The following is a 27,554-nucleotide window of genomic DNA, read 5'->3' as shown; positions in this document are numbered from 1 at the left end:
GCTGAGCCAATCCTGGGCAGAAACAGTTGCTTCTGTATTTTAATTAGCACAACACTAAAAGGCCACAATATTTATGAGCCCCACATCTCTTGCTATAAACAAGTCCTAAAACTCTTAGCATTATAATGCTTCCTTATGTTTGGGCCAAAGCAGAAAATCTCAAACGTTTTGGTCTCAGGAATACTTTATATGCTTAAAATTTATTGGGGGTCCCAAAGAGATTTTGTTTATTTGGGTTTTATTTTGAGTAGATAGAGTATTTGAAATTAAAAGGGAAATTTAAAATTTGTATTAATTCATTTTCAAATGATAATAAAAATCTTGGTGTGTTAAGATGTTTACATAAATAATTTTAAGAGGAAAAACTATTTTCCAAAACTCCAAAAAAGTTAATGAGAAAAATGACATTATTGTACATTTTTAAAAATCTCTGGGTTACTAAAAGCTAGATTTTCATGTTTGCCTCTAAATGCAATCTATTGTAATTCACTGTTTCTTTGAAGTATGTGAAGAAAATCTAGCCTGTCACAGATACGCTGGAAAAGGGAGATTTATTTTCATAGTCTTCTCAGTTAATTGTGACCGTTACTTAATACTACAACAAAATTCAGCAAATAGACATTTGTCAAGGATTAGTTGCAATATGTTCCCCTGTTCCATTAAAATCCCTGAGCCTATCCTAAACTTTGAATGGATCTTTCACCCACACATGACTGTATATCATCATGCAGTGGTGATTTGAAAAATAAGTGTTCACTGAATTATACAGATCTTGCAAAATGTTGACACATTCCATTATATAATATTAAAAAAAGCATTTTTGTTAACATCCACTACTGATCTCATCAGAAAAGTCTTCAAGAATTGAGAGCATCAGGCTCATGATGGCATGTACACATTTTCCAAAATCTGATTTTTGCTGAAAATCTCCAGTTTTATTATTGGCAACAAATAATGTCAGTTGTTTTCCTTGAAGCGACAGGCTCACTTTGTTCACTTTTGAGAAAATATCTGCCAAATATCCGAATCAGAATAAACATTGTTTGTCAATTGTCTTTTTAAGTATACAGGATGCTCCCCGAGAAAACCTGCTAGCTCAGCTGAGGACTTAATCACACATCACACTTCAGAGGGGAGGTGGGTGGGAGTGGGCAAAATAGGTGAAGGGGATTAAGAGCACACTATTGTGATGAGCACTGAGAAATGTATGGAATCGTTCAATCACTATATCGTACACTTGAAACTAATATAACACTGGAATTAAAATTTTTAAACTTCATAAAAATATAGAAGTGTTTTATGTATACTTCTTGTTTTGTCCGAGAGAATATTAAAAAGATACGTATTTGGGGTCAAGATGTAATACAATTAATTTTTACTGCTTCATTAAGGACATTTTTACTTGAAAAAAAAACTGACCTTTTTTTCTTCAAACTCTGAGTGCGTATCAGTGAATATGATTACTAGTACAGTGTGGTGCCACTACCTTGATGCATGATGAGGTTCTAGAAGTTTTCATCATCACTGCTTTTGCAGCATCAATATAAATCGCAAAAGAACTTAGAAAGCAATCACTTTAACCTCATAGCCCCCCAGAAGGGTCTTGATGATCACCAGCGCTCTGTGGACCAAACTGAAAATCTCTGAGTGACAACATCATATTGAAAAGGAGTCTGAAGAAATGCCAATCCACTAGGGGGTTGAGACTGACATATCACGTATCTTACAGAACAAGTACTCATTTAACATGGCTTAATTGATCACGTCTACCACTGGTCGGCTTTGAAAGCAGAGTGTGATATGTTTGATAGGGCAGGGCGTGAGACTAGTGGTAGTGGCAAAAAAGCAGCAAAAAATCTGGAGCATAGAACCCAGTGAGGTGAGGGGAGGTTTGGATAGGTATATACTTAAATTTTAATTCACACAAAGCCAAAAGGTAAAAATAAGAATTAAAGGAAGAAAAGGTCCTCTATCCTGAGCAGAATTATCACCTCACACCCACTTTCACTTCACTCACTTACCCACTAATTTCCTCATCAAAAAAGTGAGTGGAAAATTAATGCCAATAACTAGGGGGAGGTAGGCAGTGCCTATCACAATTTTGTACAGCACATCATTCAGGACCCAACATATGGGTATTCTTCAGTCTTGTCACTGGACTGCGGAGTCCACAGACCACATCCTAAATGGCAGAGGTCAAATTGGGGGCTTTGTAACAAGGCCAAGTGTCATACACCCTTCCCCCACTAAAGGGTCCCATTCAGTGTCTCTGCTAGAACCAAAACTACTTTCTTCTGGGCTTCTAGGTTTATAGTTTTGCAGCCTATTTTAATTTAGCTTTAATTCAAGATGTAGCATCTAGAAACAGGTGCCCATTAGCAGAAGAATGTGATATGGTCCAAGTGGTCTTTATTCTCTTTTTAAAGTGTGTGCCTCTGGGCATCAAGAATATTGTTTATTTTCATTGATCCAAGAATTTGGTCTCTGGGAATATATTCCTAAAAATAATTCTAATTACAGAGAAACATCTAGCCACATACTGTTCATAGCAGAAAAACAAGACCAGTTACAAGGTTAAGTAAACTATAGTTCCTCTACTTGATGGATTAGAAGCAACCATTACAAATGACTAAATCTGCAAGATACAAAAAACAAAAACAAAAACAAAACCCAAAAAACTACAAACAAACTTAATGACAAATTGAAAAAGAAAAACTCAAATAAATTGCCACAATGTAAAAGACTGGGGGAAAAACAACCCACAAAACACACACAAAAAAAAAACCCTATCAATGGAAGCGGATAGCAGAGAGTAACCATGGGACATTTTTCTACTTTTTATTTATCAAATGTTTGTGCAGCACCAAAAAGTGACAGGCATTGTTCTAGATGATGGACATACATCGATGAATAAAACAAAGCTTACATGAAGCTTGCATTCTTGCAGATGGAGATAGAAAAATAAGCACATTTATCATTTCAAGTATGTAGTTTGTTTGAAGGTATTAAATACTATTTAAAAAAGGAGCAAAGAGAGAAAATGGGTTGAGAACAGTCAAATGTCGCCTTCTCAACAAGGCCTATACTGACCTCCCCCAGATATCTGTTTGATTAACCCTCATCTTCAAGTCTCTGGAGAATTATTAGAGTATTCCAGGCAGAGGAAAAAGCTAGGGCAAGACCCTAGGATGCAAGTGTGCCTGGTGTGCTAAAAACATAGTCAAGGCAGAATGAGAGAAGGGGAAAGTAGTAGAAGAGGTCAGAGAGATAATGAGGGACCCAATTACGTGGCCTTTGTAGGCCACTGTACAGACAATGGCTTTTACTAAATGTAAAAAAAAAAAAAGTATGGGTTTATTATTGAAAATTAGAAAAAAATGCCTGTTTCAATGAGGTCGACATTATAAAAAGCCATGTCTTACAGGCTGTGTGGACAGCCCTGCCATCCTTTGATCTTGACAGTTGCTTCATCCAACTGCATATTGCGTTTCTCCTTCCTGAAGGAGAGCTGGGCAGAGCTCCCAAAGCAGCACAGAGGTAACCCTCACTAGACCAGAGCATCTATCTGCGGACAAGGTTAAATCAGAGGCTGCATTCCTCCCCTAGAATCTCTAAATGCTCACTCAGTTTCAGTGACTGATTGATCATCTCAATCGTCCCTCCACCAGGCTGCTGGGACTGAGACTCACTCACAGTGAAGCAGCACATTCACTTACCATTCTCACTCCATAACTTTGTCTTCTGTGCTTTCAGGTCATTTGCCAACTGAGTCACTTCATCTAGTTTTCCATTTGCTTCATTCAGGCGCTCTTCATACAGACTACAGAGCTTCTCAGAGTTAGCCTATGAGTTGAGAATGAAGGATTGGACAGGGGTCATAGAGTCCATGATGAATTAATTAGCTGCATAAGAAAGGGAGGTGTGGTTCCTGGGACCCTTGTGCTCTCCTCTGCTCTGAAAGACCACAGTTAACATTTTGGAAACTGTATCTTCTAATTTCAGCAAACACTATAAATTCAAGTTCTGGGCCTTTAAGGGGCCCAAACTTCTTAGGCTATAGGTGTCATATAGGAACCCAACTCTCTGGGTATTGGGACACTCCAGAATTCTTTGTTCTTCTGAAGAAGGAAACATGCCAAATACTGATGAAGTACATAATCACTTCCTGACATTATATTATATATTTAACCATTTTTTTTCTCTCGCTAGAATAGGTTTCATGAAAGTAGAGATGCTATTTGACCATGGATAACCCCTCAGTGCCTAGAATAGTGTCGAGCACATTCAAGAAGCTCAATAAACAACTGGTGATGTTCAGAGGAGGGGGGAACAGAGGAAGAAGAAGGGAAATCCAAAGGGCTGACCAAGCAGTATAGGAGAAAGTAGATAGACCTGAGCTTAATAATGGACATTTGAACTGTCAAGGCAACTACATCCTCTGGGTCACTAAGGCTGCAGGCTCGAGGTAACCCTCTTGGGTTAACACTTCATTTCAAAACTCCAACTTCTCAGAATGGGCTGTTTGTGCTTAGAGAAAAGGATATGCCGTTTGGCCTTTGTATTTCTACCTAAGCAACCAATCTAACCATAAGATTTCTGCCACATTCTGGAAACTAATGCTAGTGAATTTGAGACTCAAGATTCTTAAACAGGGGATGCCTGGGTGGCTCAGTGGTGAGCCAAAGGCTCATTTGCCTTTGGCTCAGGGCGTGATCCTGAGGTCCTGGAATTGAGTCCCGTATCAGGCTCCTCGCGAGGACCCTCTGCCTGTGTCTCTGCCTCTGTGTCTCTCTCATGAATAAATGAATAAAATCTTAAAAAAAAAAGATTCTTAAATAGGATAAAGAGCTGCCTGATGCAAAATTGTTGTATCCCCCTTTATCTAGCTGTAATTTGCATCCTTCTTATTAATATGGTCAGAAATAACATTGATGGTTCCATAGTTACATAGTCCTATAGGTAGCTGTTTGTTTTGCTCTTTACATATATTAAATCTCAATCTATTCAATAGTCCCATGAGATCTGTTTCTATGAGGAGTGCGTGGAAAAGGAAGAATAAAGAAAAGACTACATCAGTGGCATTCCAAGAAAATGGTGATGTGTATAAAATCTGGTGGTGAGCCTAACGGTCTGAATGTCAACCTAATTTGTGTGATATAGCAATGGCCAAGGACCAGGAGCTTTTAAAAGATGCCAGGTTTAGTCCTCTGGGAAATTCCTGAATCAGCAAAAACCTTGGAGACCTCCAGCTAGAGCCAACTCTGTGTTGAAGATTATTTTCTTCATGCTTACACTAGTTACAATTCTAAACTCCCATGAAAAACTACTGGATTACATCTTCTTATAACCCCAAGGCAGTATACGGTGCTTGACACAAAATAGGTACTTAATAAACATCTAAAACAATCAAATTATTGCTTTAGTGAAAGACTGGCCAACATGCCCACTAAAGTTTACTTAGAGGTCATATTCAAACTTTCCTTATAAGCCCCAGCCCCCAAATTTACCTTTTAACTTGGTCAAGGTATTATCCACTGATCAGCAAACAAGTGAAGAGCCAAATCAGATTCATGCCCATTTAGAGGCTGAAGAGGAATATCACATAGTTCAAGCTCGAATATGTTCCATAGCACACCCGGGGTTGTTGGTGATTGTGTAACCAAACTTGGTAGAGGTCTGATGGCCAGTTTCTCATACAATGCCATCAACATCATATAGGTTAGAGCCCTGATGCCAAATGCCAGGCACACTCAATTATCCACACTCTCCACTGGCTACTAGAAAAAAGCCATAGTAGTGATGAATGTAGCCATCTTTAGATGGTCTGAAAGTTCTAGTTATATTTTAAATGTTGAATAGGTTTGCTCTCACTCCTAAAAATAATTTGAAAAAGTTGGCACACTCATTCTTTTCATCAAGACATCCCTTAAGAGTTCATACTGACCCTGTTTTATAAATGAGAGAATAGAGTCAGAGAGGCTAAACACCTTGTTCAAATTCATACAGCCAGGGAGTGTTGGAATTGGGATTTGAACTGATAATGGCCTGTGCAGAGGCAATGGGGAAAAAAGTTAAATACTAGATTCTGAAGTATCTGTTATATGAAGTAGGAATGACAAAGGGAATGGTACATTGACATCCTCGTTGGCTCCTACTGTCATGAATCCTGAGTGCTGGTGGAAACCGGATAAAGATATGATTGCTGTGTGAACCATCTTCATTTTATGTTGTCTCCAATAATAAATGACCCATTAACTGGGACAGGAGGAACACATCCAGGTGTGAGAAATGGCACTTATGTTTATGACCCGGAATATTCTATGCTATGCACCTGTTTGCTGACGGTGAAAGAACACAGAGCTCTATAAGACAACTTAGTCAATGGTGTGCGGAAACGGCAAGCAAAGGAGCCAGAGAACCCCCAGGTTTTAAGAGACTTGTGTGTAGTAAAGCCCAGCTGGGGTTCTGCATATTGGCAGAATAGGCAACCACCTGGGCAGACAGAAAAGACACTTGCTCTTAGGCATAGCTTCAAATGGTAGGTATTCCTAGGCAATGTTAACCACTGGCAGATCGTTTTCAATTTACAATGTATTTTTGTAAGCAGGATCCACAAAAGACATTGCAATTGTTTTTCTAAGGGTAACCTACACAGGGATGTACCATTCAAATGGGTTGTACTTTCAAAAGAACTTCAAATTTAAGCATAAGGACAGGTACTAAATTTTCATACCAGGAAAGAAGAGGTTAATGGAATAATGTACATTCATCTTAAAGCTGATTCTTAAAATGCTGCCTAAAAATGCCATCTCCCAGAAATGCAGGAACCAATGGGAATTCAAAATAATCAAGATAATTGTGAGATTGCCTATAACTTCTAAATTTCCCTGGGCTTCTCTGTCAGCATAATATACTCTTTCAAAATGCTTCAGCTTCCACTGTACCACTGAGTATTGGCATTCCTGGCATTATAATTCAGGAAAAGATGAAATAAACAATTCAAGAAAAATTTTAGCATAATGTATATGCCTATGAGAGTGAACAGAATCAATTTATCCCACCAAGAAATATTTAAGGCAGCAGCAGAATGCGGCCACCCACCAACATAAACAGAATTGGGAGTCGAGACTCGTCTCTACCATGACCGTGTGACCTTGAGTAGTCATTTAGCCCCTGAGCCACAGAATTCCCTAGAGATATATGAAAAAGTTAATGCTAATACTTGAAGACGCAAGTTACGCATATCATGTAGTGAGAGTAAAATAAGACCTAGTTTCTGCCTTAGAGATGCCTTCTGTTTAAGTAGAGTTAAAAGACTATATAATGCAGTAATCCAAGAGGGATCCCAAAAGTGCTACTGTACTTCTGAAACAGATAAAGTTTTAATATGGAAAGTTGAACTTGAGCATTCCAGGGAGAGGGCTTAGTTTGGAAAAGGCATATCGGTGGGCAAAGGATATTTGGTGGAAGTCAAACATTCTAACTTGGCTGAAATAGAACGTCCATGAAACAAAGTAATAGAATCTAAAATTGGCTGAGCAGGCTGATTCAGATCACAGGTCATGGTGTACCTTGAAAAGCAGCAGTTTGAAGTTCACTGTTAAGCAGGGATGTGATTCTATAAAGCTTGTCTAGAAATATTCATATAGATACTATATAGGATAAATTGAAAAAAAGAAAAACTCAAGGTGAGAAAGATAATCTAGGAAACCACTTTAATAATCCAGTTAAAAGGTAATGAAAGTCCTACCTATTTGTGGGAATAGAATAGGAAATTGTAAGACAGTGAAGAATTGACCTGCTATGAGAATTGACTGGAAAGCAAAGAACAAGAGAGGAAATAAATAATTAGCTATAGGCTTATAGCCTGGGTGATAGGAAGAAACAGGGTGCCTGTGACGGAAATGTCCAGAAGAAACCCGAGATTCAGAAGAAGGTGATGAGTTTGGTTTTAGACACGCTAATTTGAGGAAAAGAAGACATTACTGATTTTGAAAGAACAACCTAAGAGAATACTCTTAAGAAAAGCAGGGGAAATAAAAGACACTGCAGGGGTTACAGGAGCGAGGAGGTAGTGAGGTGTACACATCTGCTGGACCTAGCCTCGAAAGATGAACCCTCCATGAACCACACTCTTTGGTATTCACACCTTGTGCAGATTCCATACCCTGTAAATCACTCCACTGCATGGTAAGTCTGCCTCACTAGAATTGTTGCAGCTCTGTCTTGGTCTTTTATGGTACTTGCTCTTGTGCCTTAAATTACCTCGTAAGAAGCCCAAGTCCCCCATGGTTGCCATGCTGTGAGGAAACTAGCCACATGACAGATTTATGCCTAGGCCCAGTCATTCTAGTTAGTTGTCCCAGCCCAGGAACCAGACATGGGAATGAACAAACCTTCAGATGACTCCAGTCTCAACTCTCATCTGAGCTAAGTCTGTCAACCCTAGAACCAAGAGAGATGATAATAAATTGCTGTTTTAAACTACAAGATTTGGGGATGATTTGTTATATAGCAATAGATAAATGGAGCACTACTCTTCAGTCAAGGAGACAGAGGGAGGCAGATATGGATAGACTTTGTTTTCCTCCTCCTGGTATCTGAGGAAAAGTCTTTCCTATTTTGATTTGTTTTTGCAATGGGTGAATAATGGTTACATGGAAAAATATTTTATTCTTTGGGACGAGAAAGAAAGAAATGGATGAGCATAAGAAAAATATAAGGTGAAGAGAGAAGGTCTTGATCGTATCAGTTAGGTCTTACCATTTATTGAAAAGGATTTAGAAAGTCAGGGTTAGAATCTGAGGGAGGATTTTGTTTAAAATAAAATAGAAAGTGAATTAGATGAATAAAGAACTTCTGAGAAGCGATGGAATTCTAGAGGAAATTGGAAAGTATGAAATTCATATCTAATTAGTATGGATTTATGGTGAACCTATCAACAGTTTTATGACTGACTTCCTACTAAGATGTGCAGAAACAGAAGAATTCCTGAGATTAACAAGAGGCACAGTAGATTATAAAGAGTAAGGACTTCTAGAGGCTCATTTGGGCTGAGGAAAGCAATTGAAGGCTACAGGGCATGGAGAAGGAATGCTTTCATTGCTGAGAGAAAGAGGAGTCCCAATAAAAGGCAAAATACAGAAGAGACAGAGGAGAGAGGACTTAAATCCTTACGAGATTTATATTCTAAGATAATTAGGGGTGGGTTGGCAGGGATGATGGAGAGAAAGAGAAGGAAGAGCAGGGTGGTTGTGTTTCTTTCTACTTAATATGGTTTTTAAAGGGAATTAATGCTAAATATTTTAGGAGCCACTCAATCTCTCTAAAGAAATGCTGTATTTTTTTCTGGCTATGGTACATGCAGGTTGAGCTTTATTGTTGGTTTGTCTCTTTTCCAGATACCTGTACCAATTCTGCTCACAAGGAGAATGTGATGCTGGCTACAGGCATACCTCGGAGGTACTGCAGGGTCTGTTCCAGACCACTGCAATAAAGGTCATACCACAAAGAAGCAAGTCAGTGAATTTTGTTGTTTCCCAGTATACATAAGAGTTATATTTACACTATATTGTAGTCTATTAATTGTGCAATAGCATTATGTCTAAAAAATCTGTATGCCATAATTTAAAATGCTTGATTGCTAAAAAATGCTAACCATTGTCTGAGTTTTCACTGAGTCACATAATCTTTTTGCTGGTGGAAGATCTTGCTCAACATTGATGGCTGCTGACTGATCAGGGTGGTGGTTGCTGAAGGTTGGAGTGGCTGTGGCCACGTCTTAAAATAAGACAATGAGTTTTGACACATCAATTGACTCTTCCTTTCATAAGTGGTTTCTGTGTATCATGTGATGGTGTCAGATAGCATTTTACCCACAGTAGACCTTCCTTCAAAATTGGAGTCAATCCTTTCAAACGCTGCTAGTGCTTTTAATTAACTTCATGTAATACTGTAAACCTTTGTTGTCATTTCAACAATCTTCAAAGCATCTTTATTAGGAGTAGACTCTGTCTCCAGAAACCACTTCCTTTGCTCATTTATAGGAAGCAACTCCTTATCCGTTAAAGTTGTATCATGAGATTGCAATCATTCAGTCCCATCTTCAGGCTCCACTTCTAATTCTAGTTCTCTTGTTATTTCCACCACATCTTCAGTTGACTTCCTTCAGTGGAGTCTTGAACTTCTTAAAGTTCTCCAGAAGGATTGGAACCAACTTCTTTGAAACTCCTATAATGTTGATATTTTGACCTCTTCGTATGAATCATGAATGTTCTTAATGTAGAATATTCTTAATCTGGAATGATGAATGCTTTTTAGAAGATTTTCAATTTACTTTGTCCAGATCCATCAGAATCACTGATGGATCTGTGGCAGCTATAGACTTAAAAAATGTATTTCTGAAATCATAAGACTTGAGAGTCAAAATGTGTCCTTGATACACAACAGGCTGCAGAATGGCTGTTAGCAGGTATGAAGACAACATGAATCTTGTTTTACATCTTCATTAGGACTCTTTAGTGACCAGGTGCATTGTCAATGAGTGGTAGTATTTTGAAAGGAATCTTCTTTTCCAAGCAGTAGGTCTCAACAGTGGACTTCAAATATGTGTTGTCATTCAGGCTTTTTTAATTTCTACAGCACAGGCAAAGTAGATTTAGCACCATTCTTAAGGGTCCAAGGGTTTTCGGAATGGCAAATGAGCATTGGCTTCAACTTTAGGCCCTAACAAGAAAGTTAGCCTGCCTTTGAAGCCGGGCATTGCCTTTTTCTCTCTAGCTATGAAAGTTCTAGATGACATCTTCTTTCAATAGAAGACTGTTTTGGTCTACATTGAGTTTCTTTGTTTAGAGTAGTCACTTCCATGAATTATAAGCTAGATCTTCTGAAAAACTTGTTGCAATTTCTCCATCAGCACTTGCCGCTTCACCTCGAAATATTACAGAGACAGCTTCCTTCTTTAAACCTCCTGAATGAACCTCTGCTAGCTTCAAACATGTCCTGTAGCTTCCTCACTCCTCTCAGCCTTTATAGAAGTGGAGAGTTAGGCCTTTGCTCTGGATTAGGTTTTAGCTTAAGCGAATGCTGTAGCTGGTTTGATCTCCTATCCAGACCACTAAAACTTTCGCCATATCAGCAATAAGGCTATTTCACTTGCTTATAATTCATGTGCTCACTGGAGTAGCACTTTTAATTTCCTTCAAGTATTTTTCCTTTGCATTCACAAGTTGGCTAACCATTTGGCACAAGAGGCCTAGCTAGCTGTCAGCCTGTCTTGGCTTCCAACATGCCTTCCTCACTAAGCTTAATCATTTCTAGCTTTTGATTTAAAGTGAGAGATGTACAACTCTTCCTTTCACTTGAACACTTAGAAGGCATTGTAAGGTTATTAACTGGCCTACTTTCAATATTGCTGTGTCTCAGAGAATAGAGAGGCCTAAGGAGAGGGAGGGAGAGAGGAGAACGGCCAGTTGGTGGAGCAATCAGAACACACATATTAATTGATTAAGTCTGCCATCTTATATGGACATGGTTCTTGGTGCCCCCAAACAATTACAATAGTAACATCAAAGATCACTGATCACAGATCACCATAATAAATATAATCATAACGAAAAAGTCTGAAATGTGAGAATTACCAAACCATGACATGGAATGAGAAAATGCTGTTAGATAAATGGCACTAATAGACTTGCTCCACTTAGGGTTGCCACAAGCCTTCAATTGTAAAAAACCACAGTGTCTGTGAAGCACAATAAAGCAAAGCTCAATAAAATATTGTATACTTGTATTTGTTCTGACTAACCTAAAGGAAGCCTTCTCTCAAATACCAGAAGGTAGGATGGCCGTTACCTATGATCTGATGATACAGTCATTTGATGTAAGAGCTTATACTATATGGATTAAAGGGCTCAGTGAAGAAAGAACATGTGGTGAAACTTCCTTCTAAGTGCTGGCTGGTCAAAGAAATGCCAGAGAAGATGGAGGTGGGAGGAGGTCTCTCCTCTTAGCAAAGCTCTTTGTGTCTACCATTCACTGAGACAAACACAAGAGTGTCTGAGCCACCCCCAAGGAATGCTCCCAACTCAAAGCCATTCTTCAAGAGAGACACACAACTCATAACTAGTGGCTTCACTTTTCAGCCTACCTATTTATGTCATCACCAGAAAGACCCACAAGACATATGGACTGGAACTCCAATAAAACCTGAGGCTCCTGTCAGGCTACATTCAGGTAATAGCCATGTGACCTTAACAATGTCAACCGAGATTAAGCCTGGTCTAGTCAATCTAAAGAACTATAGCCTCCGTTAGCAAATACCTCAAGTCACCAATCTTGTTTATTTTTCTTTTTCTTTCCCTTTCCTACTTACTTTCACGTTCTGAAGTCCGTAAGGTGGACCTGGGGATGTTTACCTTAGCTCTGGTCATCTGTTCAACATTGGTCAGGAGGTCATCCACTTCTAGCTGCAAGTCATTCTTGTCTTTTTCTAATTTCTGCTTGACCTGTTGTAAATTTTCAAGTCGGCCCTGGAGTTCAGCCAGGCTGTCTGCATGTCTCTTCTTCAAAGAGGCCGAAGTTGTCTCGAAGTGCAATGTAGCATCTTCCATGTCTCGGCGAAGCTTCTGGAATTTTGTTTCCTGTTTCTTAGTTATGTCCAGCTGAGCCAAACTGGTGCCTCCTGCCTCCTCCAGTCTCTCATTCAAGTTTTCCAGTTCTTGAGTGAGGTCAGCTCTCTCCCTCTCCACCTTGGCTCGAGTGGTCCTTTCAACTTCCAGTTCCCTCTTTAAACCTTGTATCTGTACCTGCAACAATAAATAATTTTGACTTTTACTAAGCACTTGTAGCATATTTTATATTGAAGAGTTTACTGAATTTTTGTACATTTTTCAACACTAAGAAAAGTCATTTTACAAAGAAGATAGAATACACAGAAATTAAATGGTTTTCCTCAAACCAGTACAAAGGCCAGAATTCAAATGTGCAGTTGCCCAAATCTTCCAGTCCTTGGTGATGAGCATCTTCATTAAATTCTATACATGGAGGGGAAAGTACAGTAAAGAGCACTTTCCAAAGCAATAGGAAACATTTTTCATATAACAAGAAAAACATTTAAAGCAAGTTAATAAAAACTAACATGATGAATTTTATATGCAATATTTACTCTTCTAGAATTAGCTGACCAATCTCAATTATTGTGAACTTGCGCAAAAATATCTGATGGATAGAATATCTCTGAGTCCAAGCAACTCACTCACAAGAAACAGCACCAGTGTAATTTTACACATAATTCTGACAAACTTGGTTATTTAGCTTCTTAGTTAGCAGGTGACTTCAAGTTACCAGGAGATCTGAAGGAACAAATTAAAATCGGTGGAGGAATGGGGGCTGCTACCGTGAATGGTAATCTGATACCATTAGAGGCAAAATTATTACATAAAGAAAATTAGTGATAAGAACTCTCAGAGCCCAAAACCCTTTTAGCGTAAGGGCAAATGGCTCTACAAATCTCGATAGTGTCACTGTGGTTCAGGGAAGCCACTGATATTCATTAACTATCACCTCGTATAATTAGGCGTAGGTTAGGATAGGGGTAGAAAAGGATAGAATCTATTTTAGAATGTGTTTTCCTTTCCTTGAAATGAGAAAACGTGGATTTCTAGATCATGCCAATACGTAGGCTATCAGATCTGTAGATGAGTTGTGACAGAAAAGGCGCTAAAAAAATGTATGACTTCTACATCCAAGTAAACACGATTCCCTTCCCACTAGTTATTTTGGGATCCAATACCTTTATCCCAAACAATACTATCATTAAACCAAACATTTCTGAAATGTTTCTTCAGAAATAATCTTCAGAGCATTTTTTAAAAATCATCAAGGGAAGAGTATTTGTCTCTTGGATAAATTGAAACTTCTGAGTCTTTTTATTTTGGATAAAGTCAAGTATCATTTGAAGACAAGCCTGGTGAATATGATAGATAATCACTTGGAGATTAATATTGTGTTTGAAATCATGCCTATAAATCAGTGAGACTGGCTTTCTTATTTGGTTCAAAATGTCTCAGAAAATAATTATCAGAAAGAGGCTCAAAATTATTTTGAGTAATGGCTACATTACTGAGATAAATTTTTAGCTCCAAAGGAAAAACATCTATCATACAGATGTATATGCATACAGCATACGTAGGGAGTTGGATATATGTGTGTGTGTGTGTATCCGTACATATTTATATTACTCTAGAACATGGTCAAATAGTATAAAACAGCCACATGATCTAAAACTTATAAATAGCTTCCCATTATCAAATAATGTTTTGAGACTACAAGTAGATATAAAACAGATTTTCGGCACAGAAATAGAATTGCCTGTTAATCACAAAAACTAATCATCATAAAAAATTAAATTGCTAACACTGAATGCTTTCCATGGATCAGGCTCTATGCTTACCACTTAAATGTTCCGTTGCATTTAATAATATTAGCTCAAAGTTGTCAGGAAGATTAATAACCAAAAAAATAAATACCGAGGCTTTCAGCACAATGTTTGGTTCACTGCAAATATTCAACAAATTATCTATGTTGTTATTATGATAAGAAAGCCTAAGTTGAAAAAGTAATTTTCCTGAATCACATTATCTGGGGGATACCACACTTTACCTTCTTAACCACTGCTCTCTTCTGCCTCTATCCATAGTTGGCTAAGGGTCTGGATACCCTGGCAAAGCGTTTGTTATCACCCATAAATCTATATACAGCTACCCACAGGTATTTGAATAAACAATCACCTGAAGCTCTTTAACCATGTTCTGAAGCTGAGCCACCAGGCTTCTATCCTTCTCCACCTTTGAATTCATCTGATTCATTTCTAGTTCTTTCCTGTGAGGGAAAAACGTATTAAATGGAATTGTTGAGATTGATAACGTTTGGCTTAAATATTTTTAAAATTATAGTAATGACACATGAATTCATTCTCATTGTAAAAATCTAACTATTATGTCTTTATCTGGAATCTCCTCAGCAATGACACCCAATCTTTGTTCCTTCCCTACAGATAAACACCAGTAGCAATTTGGTGTGAATCCTTCCAGACATTTTTCTAAGTATTGACATACGTTTGTGTTTATATATTGGTAGAAATAGTTTCACTTTCTTTACTGTGAAAGGCATAATGTGGCATCTGTATTTATAGTTCTGTAACTTATTTTTAGCCCAATGACACTTTGGGGGTGTTCCCATGTTGGCCCACACATAAATTATTTCATTTAAAAATTAACTGTGACATACTATTCCATGACTTAGGCATGCTGTAATTTATTTATCCATTTCCCTATTAGTAAGAACTTAAGTTTTCCCCAATATTTTCCTTCTATAAATAACACTGTTCATATCCATGCCCCCTTGTACACATGTGAGTGTTTCCTTAGAGTGGATACTGAGCAGGGAATCTCTGGGGCAAGTGTAAGTGCGTGCTTAAAAATATATAGCCCTGCCCTTTGCCCTCCAATAGCAGTTTGAGATTCTTCTTCCTCATTTACACTTAATATTAGCATACTTCTAAATTTTTCCTAGCCTTAGAGAAGTTAAAATGTTTTTCTTTTTAATGTCTTTGTTTAACAGTAAGGCAGCATCTTTCAACTACGAGGATTTAAAAAATGGTCCATAAACCAAATAATCTACTTGGTGGTGTCTTTAATCATTGTTCTGCTAGGTTGTTCATATAATTATTGAACTATAGATTTCCTGTTAGTATACTTATTTATTTTCTGACGTCTGCTGCAAATATTTCTCGCATCTTATATCACTTGTTCTGATTTTACTTATGCTGGCATTTGCCACTTAAATGTTTAAATATTTTATATCATTAAACGTATCAAAAAATTCTTTTCCTGTCTCTGGCTTTTGACACTTATTCAAGAAAACTTAACCTGCCATTTTCCTAAGACTTATCACCTAAATTGTCTTCCAATGATTTTTGTTGTGTTTATTGTGGTAAGAACATTCAACATGAGACCTACCCTCTTAACAAACATTTAAGTGCATAATACGGTAAGGCTAACTATGGGCACAATGCCGTACAGATTTCTAGAACTCAGTCATCTTGCATAACTGAAACTGTCTACCCATTAAATAATATCCCTATTTTCCACTCCCTCCAGCCCCTAGCAATCACCATTCTAATCTGTTTCTATAAGTTTGACTATTTTAGATGCCTCATATAAACAAATCATGAAGTATTTGGGTTTTTTTTTAGAATTTTTATTTATTTATGATAGTCACAGAGAGAGAGAGAGAGAGGCAGAGACACAGGCAGAGGGAGAAGCAGGTTCCATGTACTGGGAGCCCGACGTGGGATTCGATCCCGGGTCTCCAGGATCGCGCCCTGGGCCAAAGGCAGGTGCCAAACCACTGCGCCACCCAGGGATCCCGTATTTGTTTTTCTATGACTCCTATTTCACTTAGCATTGTATCCTCCAGGTTCATCTATGGCGTCACACATGGCAGGGTTTCCTTCTTTTTTAAAGGTTGAATAATATTCCACTCTATGTATACACCACATCTTCTGTATCCATTTATCCATCAAAGGACATTTAAGTTGCTTCTATATCTTAGGGATTGTGAATTATGCTTCATTTTCTAATGGTTTTATAGCCTTGTTTTTACACTTAATTCTTTAATGCAACTGGATTTTGTGCATGTGACTAGTGAAAGTTAAATTTCTACCTCACATCTCAGAAAATAGCTAATAACCTCAGCATCATTTATTAAGTACTCTCTATCCAGTCATCACTGATTTGAAATGCTTTCAATGAAATACGTAATACCTTTATCATGTATTAAGTTTTTATATATGCATAGGTCCATTTAGAGGAAAAGTTTTAGAGTTAAAGTTGTACCTTTCTGAAAACACAGATTTCTAAAATGCCAGAGCTCTTTGACTTACGGCCTACAAGGACATGGAACATCATTTTCACTTTGCTGAAGTGAAACATCATCTTAAAACTGAATGCTCAGGGACCTCTATCATGCTTTCACCGTTCCATACATTTATGGGATTACTTATTTCTTCTTTTTCCAAACACCTATCAAGTCCAGTAACTTCTTAGAATATTAATCAAGCCTGAACATGAGCATGTATCATGGCAACTCATGCACACAGACAGAAAGACCAGGAGCTCATAGCTGCTCACTTGACTCCCTTCTCCTTGTGGCTCCAGTGATGGATGTGCTCCTAGCTTTACCCTGACCTTACCTCACTCTTGGGCCTCGCTGCCTCCCGCTCTTATTTGATCTATTCCCAATAACTTGAAAATCCCTAATGGTTAGAATTAAGCCTAGCTCAGCAGGGGATGACAAGAGACAAGAGGAGAAAGTCCATTTCACTGACTAATGAAACTAGACTGAGGGGCCGTCTTGCCTTGAATCCAAGGGAGCTGAAAGCTCCACTCATTTTGATTGTTATGTTTTGCTTTAAACTTTAAAATTTAGTATTTTTTAGGGTAAATTACTTGATAGAAAATGCTACACAAATAACAATGAAGTTAAATCTGGCCAACTTTTTAAAAGTGATCAGAGGCTTATGTTGAACTTTATATTAGAGATTGTTTTGTTTTGTTTTTATTTACTTTTGCTTTATCTTTTTTGTTTTGTTTTTACTTTTTATGCCATTGCACTCATCATGAGTAAAAGAAGTAAGCCATTTTTATTTTTCGACTTGTATTTTGGACTTGTAGCCTCAAATTTCAATAATTTACATCTCATATGCCTTACACTTTTCTTTCCCATCTGCTAGTCAGATACCTTCTCACTCATCATCTTCTAGATTATGCACTGACTCTCTTTTTTACAACCATATAATAAAGTCCAGAAAAAAAAATCATTTCCTTTCCTAGGCTTGTTATCTTCCCCTTCAGGTCTTAAGACATCTGGCCCTGGAGTCACAAGGATAAATGACATGAGAGAGCTGTTCCTTCCAATCTAAGGTCTTCCCGAATGTCAGGTCAACAGCAAGGTGGCTTACTCGCTCAGCTTTCCTGCCAGCTGCAGCTGGCTGCTCTCCAGGTGCTCCATGCTCTTGCGGTGCAGCTCAAAATCGCCCTCCAGTTTGCTCCTTTCCCTCTCACAGTTCATTCTTGCTTTTCTCTCCCGCTCAAGGGCACCCTCAAGCTGACAAAAAGAGGTATTATTTAGCCAAATACATTGGTAAAGTGTATACTTTGCTAGATGTGTTCAGTAACACTTACCTTCTGGAAAAAAGAAGGAAAAATGCACAGATTACGTAAATGTTGCCCAGTGATGTAGATGCTTTAAAATAAATATTGTGTGCATCGATAAGACAACAAAAATCTAGAAATTACGGCGATGAAGGACAACTTTGGAGATCACGCAGTATGAGCTCTGTCCTAAGGAAGGAGCCACTAATAAATAGCCAGTGAGCCCTTGTTTGATGGTTTCTCACTGCTGGGAAGCCTACTTCTTCAAACAGCAGCTCATTTCATGGGTGGATAAGTCCATTTACTCAGGAGTGCTTCCTCCTAAGAAGCCAGAATATTCTCTGTAAATTCTTCCCATGAGTCTAAGCTCTGTTCCCTGGAGCAACACCAAGCAAATCTGTCTCCACGCAATCATCTATGAATATGAGGCAGCTGATTTCACAGGCCCTTTCGTACACATCTCACATGGCATGACTTCCCTATCTCCTTCACCACCTTGGTACCCTCTTCTCATCCATATCATGATGTCATATCCTGGCTCCCCACCAGGGTGGTTGGAATGTCCCAGTGTTTTCTGGATTAGTGTGGTCAACAATACTGAGGTTGGTTTAGCAGGAGGCTAGAGAACACATAAAATATGGCTGTTTGTTCACTGATATATTGATATGTTTACTTTTCAGCAAGAGAAGCTATTTTCTGTAACCAGCAAAATACAGGAAATTCAAATAGGAGGAGGAGGAAGGAAGATTTCTAGAAAGAGTATGTAAAAACCTGAGAGCAGATGAACTCCAGGAGAGACCTAGTGTGTGTTTGTGAGAGAGCGAAAGAGCGAGCGTGCGCGCACACACAGAGTAAATCCTCAGACTGAGGCTTTGTGAGACACACAATCCATGGAAATAGGAAGAAAATTGAGACAACTGATAGAAAGGCATGAGGAAAAAGCAGCAAATAGTTCAAGTAAAAAAGCCAGACCACCCTTGTCAGCAATTTTATAAAGGCTAAGCTTTTGCAACTTCGAGAGCGAATGCATATGCTCTACCAGCTGAGGAGGGAAGGGAGAATGAGGAAGCTACCACAAAGGGTGGTTTAAAACATCTTTATTTCCCAGGGTGTTTGGAGCAGAACAGGGACACCACCTTTAGAATCTGCCAAGTATTTTTCCAAGTCACAGCTTGTGATTTACATATCTTTCCATTATAAATAAGCCTCGGCACAGCACCGGAGACACAACAGGGCCTTTCAACTCATCTCTCAACACTAGTGTCAAGTAGAGAACCAGCTTGTCTGTAGGGCAAAACACCAGGTTCTGCGGGGGCTACAGGAGACAGTCAGTCACCTGCAGGGGTAACCCTTTATGATTCCTCTCGATGCTCTTCCCCCACTGCCCAGGGTTGTATGGAGGTTCCATTTAAAAACTGATTACACGCAGGGGCTTCTCATGTACTGGAGTGCTTCTGTGTACATCGAGAAACAGATAAACCTCTGTTTCCAAATAGTAAAGATACAAGCCATGCTACTAAGTTTTCCCCAAATTGTCAAGATAAATTAAGTAGAAATCAGAGGTTTGGATAGATGCAGATGGCTCACTAGCCAGACACAGCGCTACCTACCTCATCTACTTGCCGTTCCAACTTCAACTTGGCTTTGCTCAGGCTGCTGAGTTTCTCCTCCTCTATGTGCAGGTCGTCCAGTGTCTGCTGATGAGCCTCCTGCATGACCTTGGCTGCTCTGGTAAGTTTGCTGATATCCTCATTTAGAGACTCCACTTCCTCCGTCAGGTTCTTGACCTGTGGGATGACGACAGTGACAGTAGCATTAGAGTTTCTACTGGGAGGGTGGGCATCGTGCTAAGGGCCATCTTGTGTCTTTTCTGGTACAGTCTCAAGAGGTATCCAAGGTCATAAAGAACCAAAGTTAGCCAAATTCCCAATCTCCTGTTAAAAACTCTAAATTCACTTTTTCTTACACACACACACACACACACAGAACGTGTGTTAAGGAATGGGGTATTCTGGTCAAGCAGGTATCAGGATAGCTCATTTGATGGCCAGTTTTCAGTGTGTTGTATTGTTATATAACAAGAACACCACTAAAGGTAGTTTTCTGAGTACTCAGGGGGCACATAGCAATCTTGTCATGTCTCAAACCCTGAGAGTGGCAATGAAAGAAGAGTTCCAGCTGTTAAAATATGCAAAAATGGAAGCTGGCTCTATCAGGCCCACACGCTTTTATGAAAGGGAACCAACGGCACCAGAGTTGCTATTTAATCTGCCAAAATTACAGTGTCATTCCAGAGACCAGTTGTTCATCAGAGGTCGGAAACGGACTCCTCAGCTAGTTTCAATTCATACACAGATGCGCAAGTTAAAATCCTCAAATGAAATGAACGGAATGTCAAAATCCTTAACTGGAATTAACATGACATCCTCAAGGTCGAACTTCAAATTAATCACAGAGCTAGAGGTTCAGACACATCCCAAATCACCTTTCAGTAAACTGCATCACGATCACTCTCCTTCCAGACAAGGATACTCAGAGGCCCAATGAAACTCTTCTGGTCTTTCCACTAGATTTCAGATGTAATAAGACTGAAACAAGTGAAGATGTTTCATTTGGAAAATTAAGTGCGGTCCCATAAGTTCGAATTGGAAATTTGAATCGGGACAGCACACAGGTCATCCGACCCTTCATTTCATGCTGGATCCGATTGGGCCTGCTGTAAAGCTGCGGGCCACCGTGTTCATTCATTTAGGCTGAGCAAGTCTGATACTGGAACCTGATGGGGAGTGGGACTGGGGCGTCCAGGCCCCCCTAACATTATTGAGAAAAGTACCTTGTGCTCCGTAGCACGCTTCTCCTTCTGTGACTTCACCAATATTGTTTCCAGGTCATCGATTTCTTTCTTCAACTCGGAACATTCATCTTCGAGCTTCCGCCCCCTGGCCGTCAGCTCGGAATTTATCTCCTCTTCTTCCTCCACTCGTGCAGACAGCACCTTGACTCTGGCCTCCAGCTGGATCTTGGATTTAATCAGTGACTCACACTGCTCTTCAACATTTGCCAGGGTCTCTTGCTCCTGCCATGATGAGGAGAAAATTGTTGCCAACAGCTGGAAATAATTTATCAGCTAGGCGAAAATGCTGCTTAACGCATAGCAAAGAGATAATTGCCTGCCCTGTGACCAGTACTTTCACCTGCCTTCCCTCAGCAGGTGAAATAATATTCCCAGTTCCCTGATCCTATTGTTGAGAAGTGGAGGAGTTGCTTGTGCTTGGAGGTGCTTTTGATCTTTCGGGCCATTCAGTAGATTAGATTACCTCTTCTAAAGCACTTAATAGAATCCTGGTGGCCTAAAGGAGCTAACATGCCTCCAAAAATCAGTGGCGTACTGCTTAATTCACAGCGTCTGGAAGCATCCACATGGGCATAGAGTCTGAGGTTGATACCTGTTCAGAATACAGTCTTTTAAGAAAGCAGTGTTCCCTCAGATACTAGAATATTTATATTATTGTAAGTGCCCTGATGCACTTGTTTTATATATGTGTGTATCTTCCAACAAGTAGAGTTGTATATTTTTTTTATTTATAGGTTGAAATTTAGAATTCATAAATTTTACTTGCAGGTTACTAACTAGATTTTACTATTATTTCCAAAGAAAATCTTTTCCTCAATGATTCTGTCAGTGGTAAATTCCACAAGTTATACACCAAGTATAAAACAGTCTTTGTTTTTATCCTTTCAAAAATACTGCCTCTAATTCTCCAGTGAGTGACCCATTGTTCCTGTGTTATGGGTCAAGTAAAAAATGAAAGGGTCAATTGCCTTTTTGCTACAAACATGCTTTATAACTTTGAACCCCTCTAATTTGTCTCTGTTCGAGGCTAAATAAAACCCCTTCCTTGTAAGCAAGTTCTTAATTACAGTAGGTCTCCTTGCAACATAACTTCACATCTAGCTCCATCTTCCATCTTTAGACCTTATCATCCATTCTTTGCAATATGCCACTCGTTTTATTTTTTTAATATTTTTTTTATTTGAGAGAGAATGCGGAAGTGGGGGGAAGGGCAGAGAGGGAGAGAGAAATAATTCTCAGACTCCCTATTGAGCATGGAGTCAGATACAGGGCTCAATCCCAGGACCCTGAGATTGTGACTTGAGTTGAAATCAAGAGCTGGCTGCTCAACTTACTAAACCAGCCAGGCACGCTCAGTAATTTATTAACTATCTATTTGCCTGGCTTCAGTTGTTTGAAATGTAAATTGGGGTAGTCACTCAGGAAAACAGAAGGAGGTTCCCCAAAAAGTTAGAAATAGAACTAGCCTATGATCCAGCAATTGCAATACTAAGTATTTACCCAAAGGATACAAATATACGGATTCAAAGGAGCACCTATACTCTGATGTTTATAGATTTATCAACAATAGCCAAATTATGGAAAGACCCCAAATGTCCATCAACTGATGATTGGATAAAGAAGATATGGTGTATATAATGGAATATTACTCAGCCACCAAAAGAAATTTTGCTATTTGCAATAACATGGGTGGAGCTAGAGAGCATAATGCTAAGTGAAATTAGTCAGTCAGAGAAAGACAAATACCATATGATTTCATATGTAGAATTTAGGAAATAGAACAGATGAACATAGGGGAAAGAAAAAAAGAGAAACAAACCATAAGAGACTCTTAACTAGAGAGAACAAATTGAGTGGGGAATGGGCTAAATGGGTGATGGGTATTAAGGAGAGTATTTGTGATGAGAACTGGGTGTTATGCGTAAGTAATGAATCAATTCTACCCTTTTTTTAAAAAAAAAGATGTTATTTATTTATTTGAGAGAGAAAGAGTAGGAGGCAGAGGGGGAGGGGGTAGAGAGGGAGGGGAGAAGCAGACTCCCCCCTGAGCAGGGAGCCTGACATGGGACTCAATCCCAGGACCCTGGGATCATAACATTTAGCCCACTGAGCCACCCAGGCACCCTCAATTCTACTCTGAAACCACTATTACACTATATCTTAACTAGAATTTAAATAAAAATTTGAGGAAAAAAGAGAAGAATAAGGCAAAATTCTAGGCCATTGATTTCTGGCTAACTGTTGAGAATGGCCATCTGCCCAACAAATGGGGCTCAAAGAGGCACAGATGGGGAAGGCATAGAATAGTAAATCTCCAACATCACTGAGGACCAAAAGAAAAGGGATAAATTCAAAACAAACAAAAATGTCAAAGCAGGAAGCATCTATGCAGATCAGAGTAGCTTTCAATGTTTGGGAAATAATGGGAACATTTGATCTTAGTTCACACCAGGTTGACAAGTAGAATGCTTATTTGCTCTATTCCATTCAGCATGTGTACTGGACCTGTCACCATCACTGAATGAAGAAGACAATCCAATCGACCATCATTGATCCCTTCATTAAACATGACAGCAGGACTTGGGGGCCAGCTGAGCAATGGTGTGGCAGGTTAACAGTAAGAACATCCTCTCCCTGATGGCACTTATTCTCATGTACTCATAACATTAATTGGAATGGGTTCCCTCAGTTCTGCAGTATTTTGAGTAAGTGATGGTTTTAAAAAAATCTTTGTTTATTTGATCCCTACTGTGTTCAGCTGTGTTCTTAAAAACAAATAATAATAAAACATATCATGGCTTTGTCAACTTTAAAAATCTCAGTTACAATTTGAACCCCTCTCAGCCTTCCTAGGTTTGCTCAGGAACTGGCTTCCATGCGGTTCCCATGCTTCCCACACTGATCCTTTATCATGTATTCCAGGCTTTTACCTACTACCTCCTGCATGAGGTGGGTCCATTTCTATCTTCTACCAGCTTAGGTAGCACTGACCACTCTCTCTGTTGACAGGGAGAATGATGAAAACTGGGAGGCCTCTCCCCAAGCTGCACAAAACATGGTACTATGAACAGGGATTTTCACAGTATGAATTGAAAGTAGGTGTAGAGTGGGGCCCAAGAATTTGTATTTCTAACAAGTATCTCAGGTGAGGCTGAAATACACTAAAATTCTAGAACCACTGTTATGTTAAATATATATCAGAAATATGGGTTTGGGTGAAATTCTCCTGCAAAATATGGCCTCTTGGAACACATGAATAAGTATAGCCCCAAAATAAAAGAATAACTTGGTAAGTCTAAAATTATTAAATTTTTTCTGCTTTCTGTAAGTTCAAAAAGCAGGAAAAAGGTGTTTTATAATTGTATTGCATAAATTGTATTATAAATTGCATATAATTGTATTGGAACCCAGTATTTATTAACTTAACTCTGTGCTAAGTGGGGTGGAAAATATAATATCAGCGGGTAGAATCTCATCGCTGCCTTTGGGATGTTTGGGGATAACAGCAGTCCTGGTGGTTAGAGAGGAGGAATGTGAAAGGGAGTGAGTAATGGCACAGTGGCATCAGATTGGAGATAGAGGCTCAGATGCCAACACCAAGGGTCTGGAGTCTATAATGCACATATTATAGGATCTGAAACTTATTCATCAGGGAAGCAACATGATGTTTGTTTAAGACAATGGTTCTCAATCCTAACTGGGTATCAGAATCACCCATATAGATGATTTGAACCCATTCAGGGCTTGCTTAATCAAAATACCTGACAGTGGGGTCTAGGCATCTTTCTTTTTTATTTTTTAAATGCTTCACCAGTAAATTTGAGGCAGAGCCAGTGTTGAGAGCTGCTGCTTTAAGAATTGGACTGATTAGTGAGGTTGATTTGGAGTGGAGAAGGGGAAGTAGAGAGGCTAAAATCAGGAAAACCAACTAGAAGCATACTGCAATAATCCTGAAGATTTCAGTAAAGCTTTTCTCAGGATCTACTAAATCCTGTCTTTTGATTTGCTAATGAATCATAGAAAACTTAAATTAAGTCCCAGAGTTTCTTGGCTCCCATGATAGATTGTGCTGCTTTTATATAGTTAAAACCCGTCTAATGGTTTGTCCCCTTTTCAAAGACATCCTGCCAATGAAATCACTTCACTATAAAACAGGGTGTCTCCTTAAGTGTTCCCATTGTGTTTGGTGAAATTCTATAGTATTTGAGAAGCACATGCCTCATTTTTCTCAAGTGAACACTGCCTGCAAAACAAGGGACTCTAATTAAAAACTTGATTTGAAGAACAAATGGTGGGGCCACTCACAGCCTGCAGCTGAAGAAGCAGGTCATTCTTCTCCCTGATGAAGGAGACCTGTTTTGCTTTCAGTTCTTCCCTCTGAGATTCTGACTTCTCCAAGGCTTTTTGCAATTGCACACACTCTTCCTTCAGAGCAACTATCTCCTTTCCCATTTCAGCAGATTTAACAAGAGGCTTGATCTTGAAGAAGAGCCTCATCCAGGGCCAGTTCTTCACAGCCATGAAAACTCTTATGTTCCACTGGATCAAAAGAAGTGCGTCCCTAAATCAAGAGGGAAAAAGAAAAACAAGTTAACCCAGATGATATGAGAGTCATTTTCCCAATCCAGATCCTTAAGAAGCATATCTTCTGAGGAGTCATTAAAATATCTCATTAGTCTTCAAAGCACTTCTACATCTGGGCTCTCATTTGATTCTGGCAAAAGCCCTATGAGGGACTTCTTGAGCTAGCAATATTGTGGGCTAGATGTCCCCAAAATACTCCCACTGCAAACATTCTCTCAATGAGAGCAGAGTCTGAAAGAGGGTAAGAAAGAGGGAGCAAAAAAAACCTTAATGAACGTGTGTATAGCTTGGCCACCTTCATGAAAGGTGGGATCCAGTTTTGGTATTGTAATGATTTATATTTTTATATCCACATGGATAAAGAAACAGGCTGAGACTTTCGAAGAACATCATTCTTAATGAAAAGAAAAATTTTTAGATTCACCACTAGCACAAAGTGATGTCAAAGAGAAGTACATCAGATTTGCTCTGGGCTTAGGATAAAGAAAAAATTCTACTCCAGATTTTTTTTTTTTTATCCTAGACCAGCACCATTGGAATGTCTGAGGTTTAAATCATACTATCCGATCAGTGCAGATGTATGTAAGAATTTAGCATAACCTTTTTTATGCTGGTAATAAACACCCTTTGGGCTTTTGGGAAAGGAGAATGCAAAAGTGCACTGAAGAAAATACCCTCAAATCAAGCACTAGAGAATCTCCTAAAGTCCCTTGGTAGATGAGCTTCCTCTTCAAAATTACAAAACACCTACAGAAAAAAAAAAATCAACCATAAGTGAGGGAGGGCAACTATAATAAAAAGTCTGATTATTCCCCCAAGAATTTTAAATAATTGAACAATCTGGTGGAGACCATAAAATAATTGTTAAAAATTCTTAAAGGCATAGAGGAAAGACTTTAAAAAACAAGAAATAAATGAGCCTTTATGATAAGAGGGCAGAAAGATTTGAAAGAGGACCAAATAAAATATCTGATACTGGAAAATATAGTCATTTAAATCAAATTCAGTGGAAGAATTGAGAAGCTGAATATACACACTGAAAAAAAAATGGGAATTAATAAACCCAAAGCAAGTGGAAGGAAGGAAAGAATAAAGATGAGATCAGAGACTAATAAACTAGAAAGAAAAAACAAAATGAAAAAAGGTGATTACATACTCTATATAAGTATCTGACATAAGTGATCAAGAAAAAGGAGAGAAGACACGAATAAACAGTATTAGAAATAATATTCTAAGAATAATCTAGGATTATGTTTAGAAACATATAGATATGGTAGAGATTAAAAATCATAATCTAGCAAATTGGAAAATTTAAAAGAAATGCACAATTTTTTAAAGGAACATCTAAACCAATTCAAGAAGAGAAATCTCAATAGGCCTATAACTGTTAAATAAATGGAATCAAAATTGAAAAACCCCATCACCATATCTACTTGGTTTAATAGGCAAATTTACCAACCATTCAAGGAACAGATAATCAAAATAAATTGTTTCATGTTTTGAAAAGAAGAAACATTCTCTACCTGTCTTCCAAGGTTAAAGTCGTCTTGATCCAAAGATAGATAACATAGTAGGAGAAAAAAATTACCACACTTATTCATGAAGAATGTTGCAAAACTCCTTATAATACTATAAGCAAATCCATCAATGTATAAAAAAGGTTTTTTTAAAAACAATATTCATGAACAATGTTGCAAAAATCCTTATAATAATACTATAACCAAATCCATCAATGTATAAAAAATGTATTTCAAAAACAAAGTGTGTTTAACATTTTTAAAAACCAACTAATATAATTCAAAAAATGGATAGGTCAATGGAACAAAACTGCGATTGTTTCACTAGGTGGAGAAAAAGAATTTAACCATTTTCCTGGTAAAAGTGTTTTACAACGTAGGATG

At 38.5% G+C, this 27,554-nt stretch overlaps 1 protein-coding gene across 1 annotated transcript in view; it reads right to left on the bottom strand.

Moving 5' to 3' along the window:
• Positions 1–27,554, bottom strand: part of MYH15 (myosin heavy chain 15) — a 153,076-nt gene that overhangs the window by 60,807 nt on the left and 64,715 nt on the right. The window contains exons 23-29 of the mRNA XM_055316556.1: positions 25,375–25,630; positions 21,049–21,291; positions 19,826–20,002; positions 18,023–18,168; positions 14,790–14,880; positions 12,417–12,806; positions 3,717–3,843 (exon numbers count right to left, since the gene is read on the bottom strand). Coding sequence (XP_055172531.1) covers positions 3,717–3,843; positions 12,417–12,806; positions 14,790–14,880; positions 18,023–18,168; positions 19,826–20,002; positions 21,049–21,291; positions 25,375–25,630 — 1,430 coding nt within the window. The remainder of the gene's footprint in view (positions 1–3,716; positions 3,844–12,416; positions 12,807–14,789; positions 14,881–18,022; positions 18,169–19,825; positions 20,003–21,048; positions 21,292–25,374; positions 25,631–27,554) is intronic.

Source organism: Nyctereutes procyonoides, unplaced genomic scaffold (assembly GCF_905146905.1).
Source record: "Nyctereutes procyonoides isolate TBG_1078 unplaced genomic scaffold, NYPRO_anot_genome, whole genome shotgun sequence".
NCBI lineage: Eukaryota > Metazoa > Chordata > Mammalia > Carnivora > Canidae > Nyctereutes > Nyctereutes procyonoides.
The sequence above is the reverse complement of the archived record's forward strand: the minus strand, read 5'-3'. Positions and strand labels throughout refer to the sequence as shown.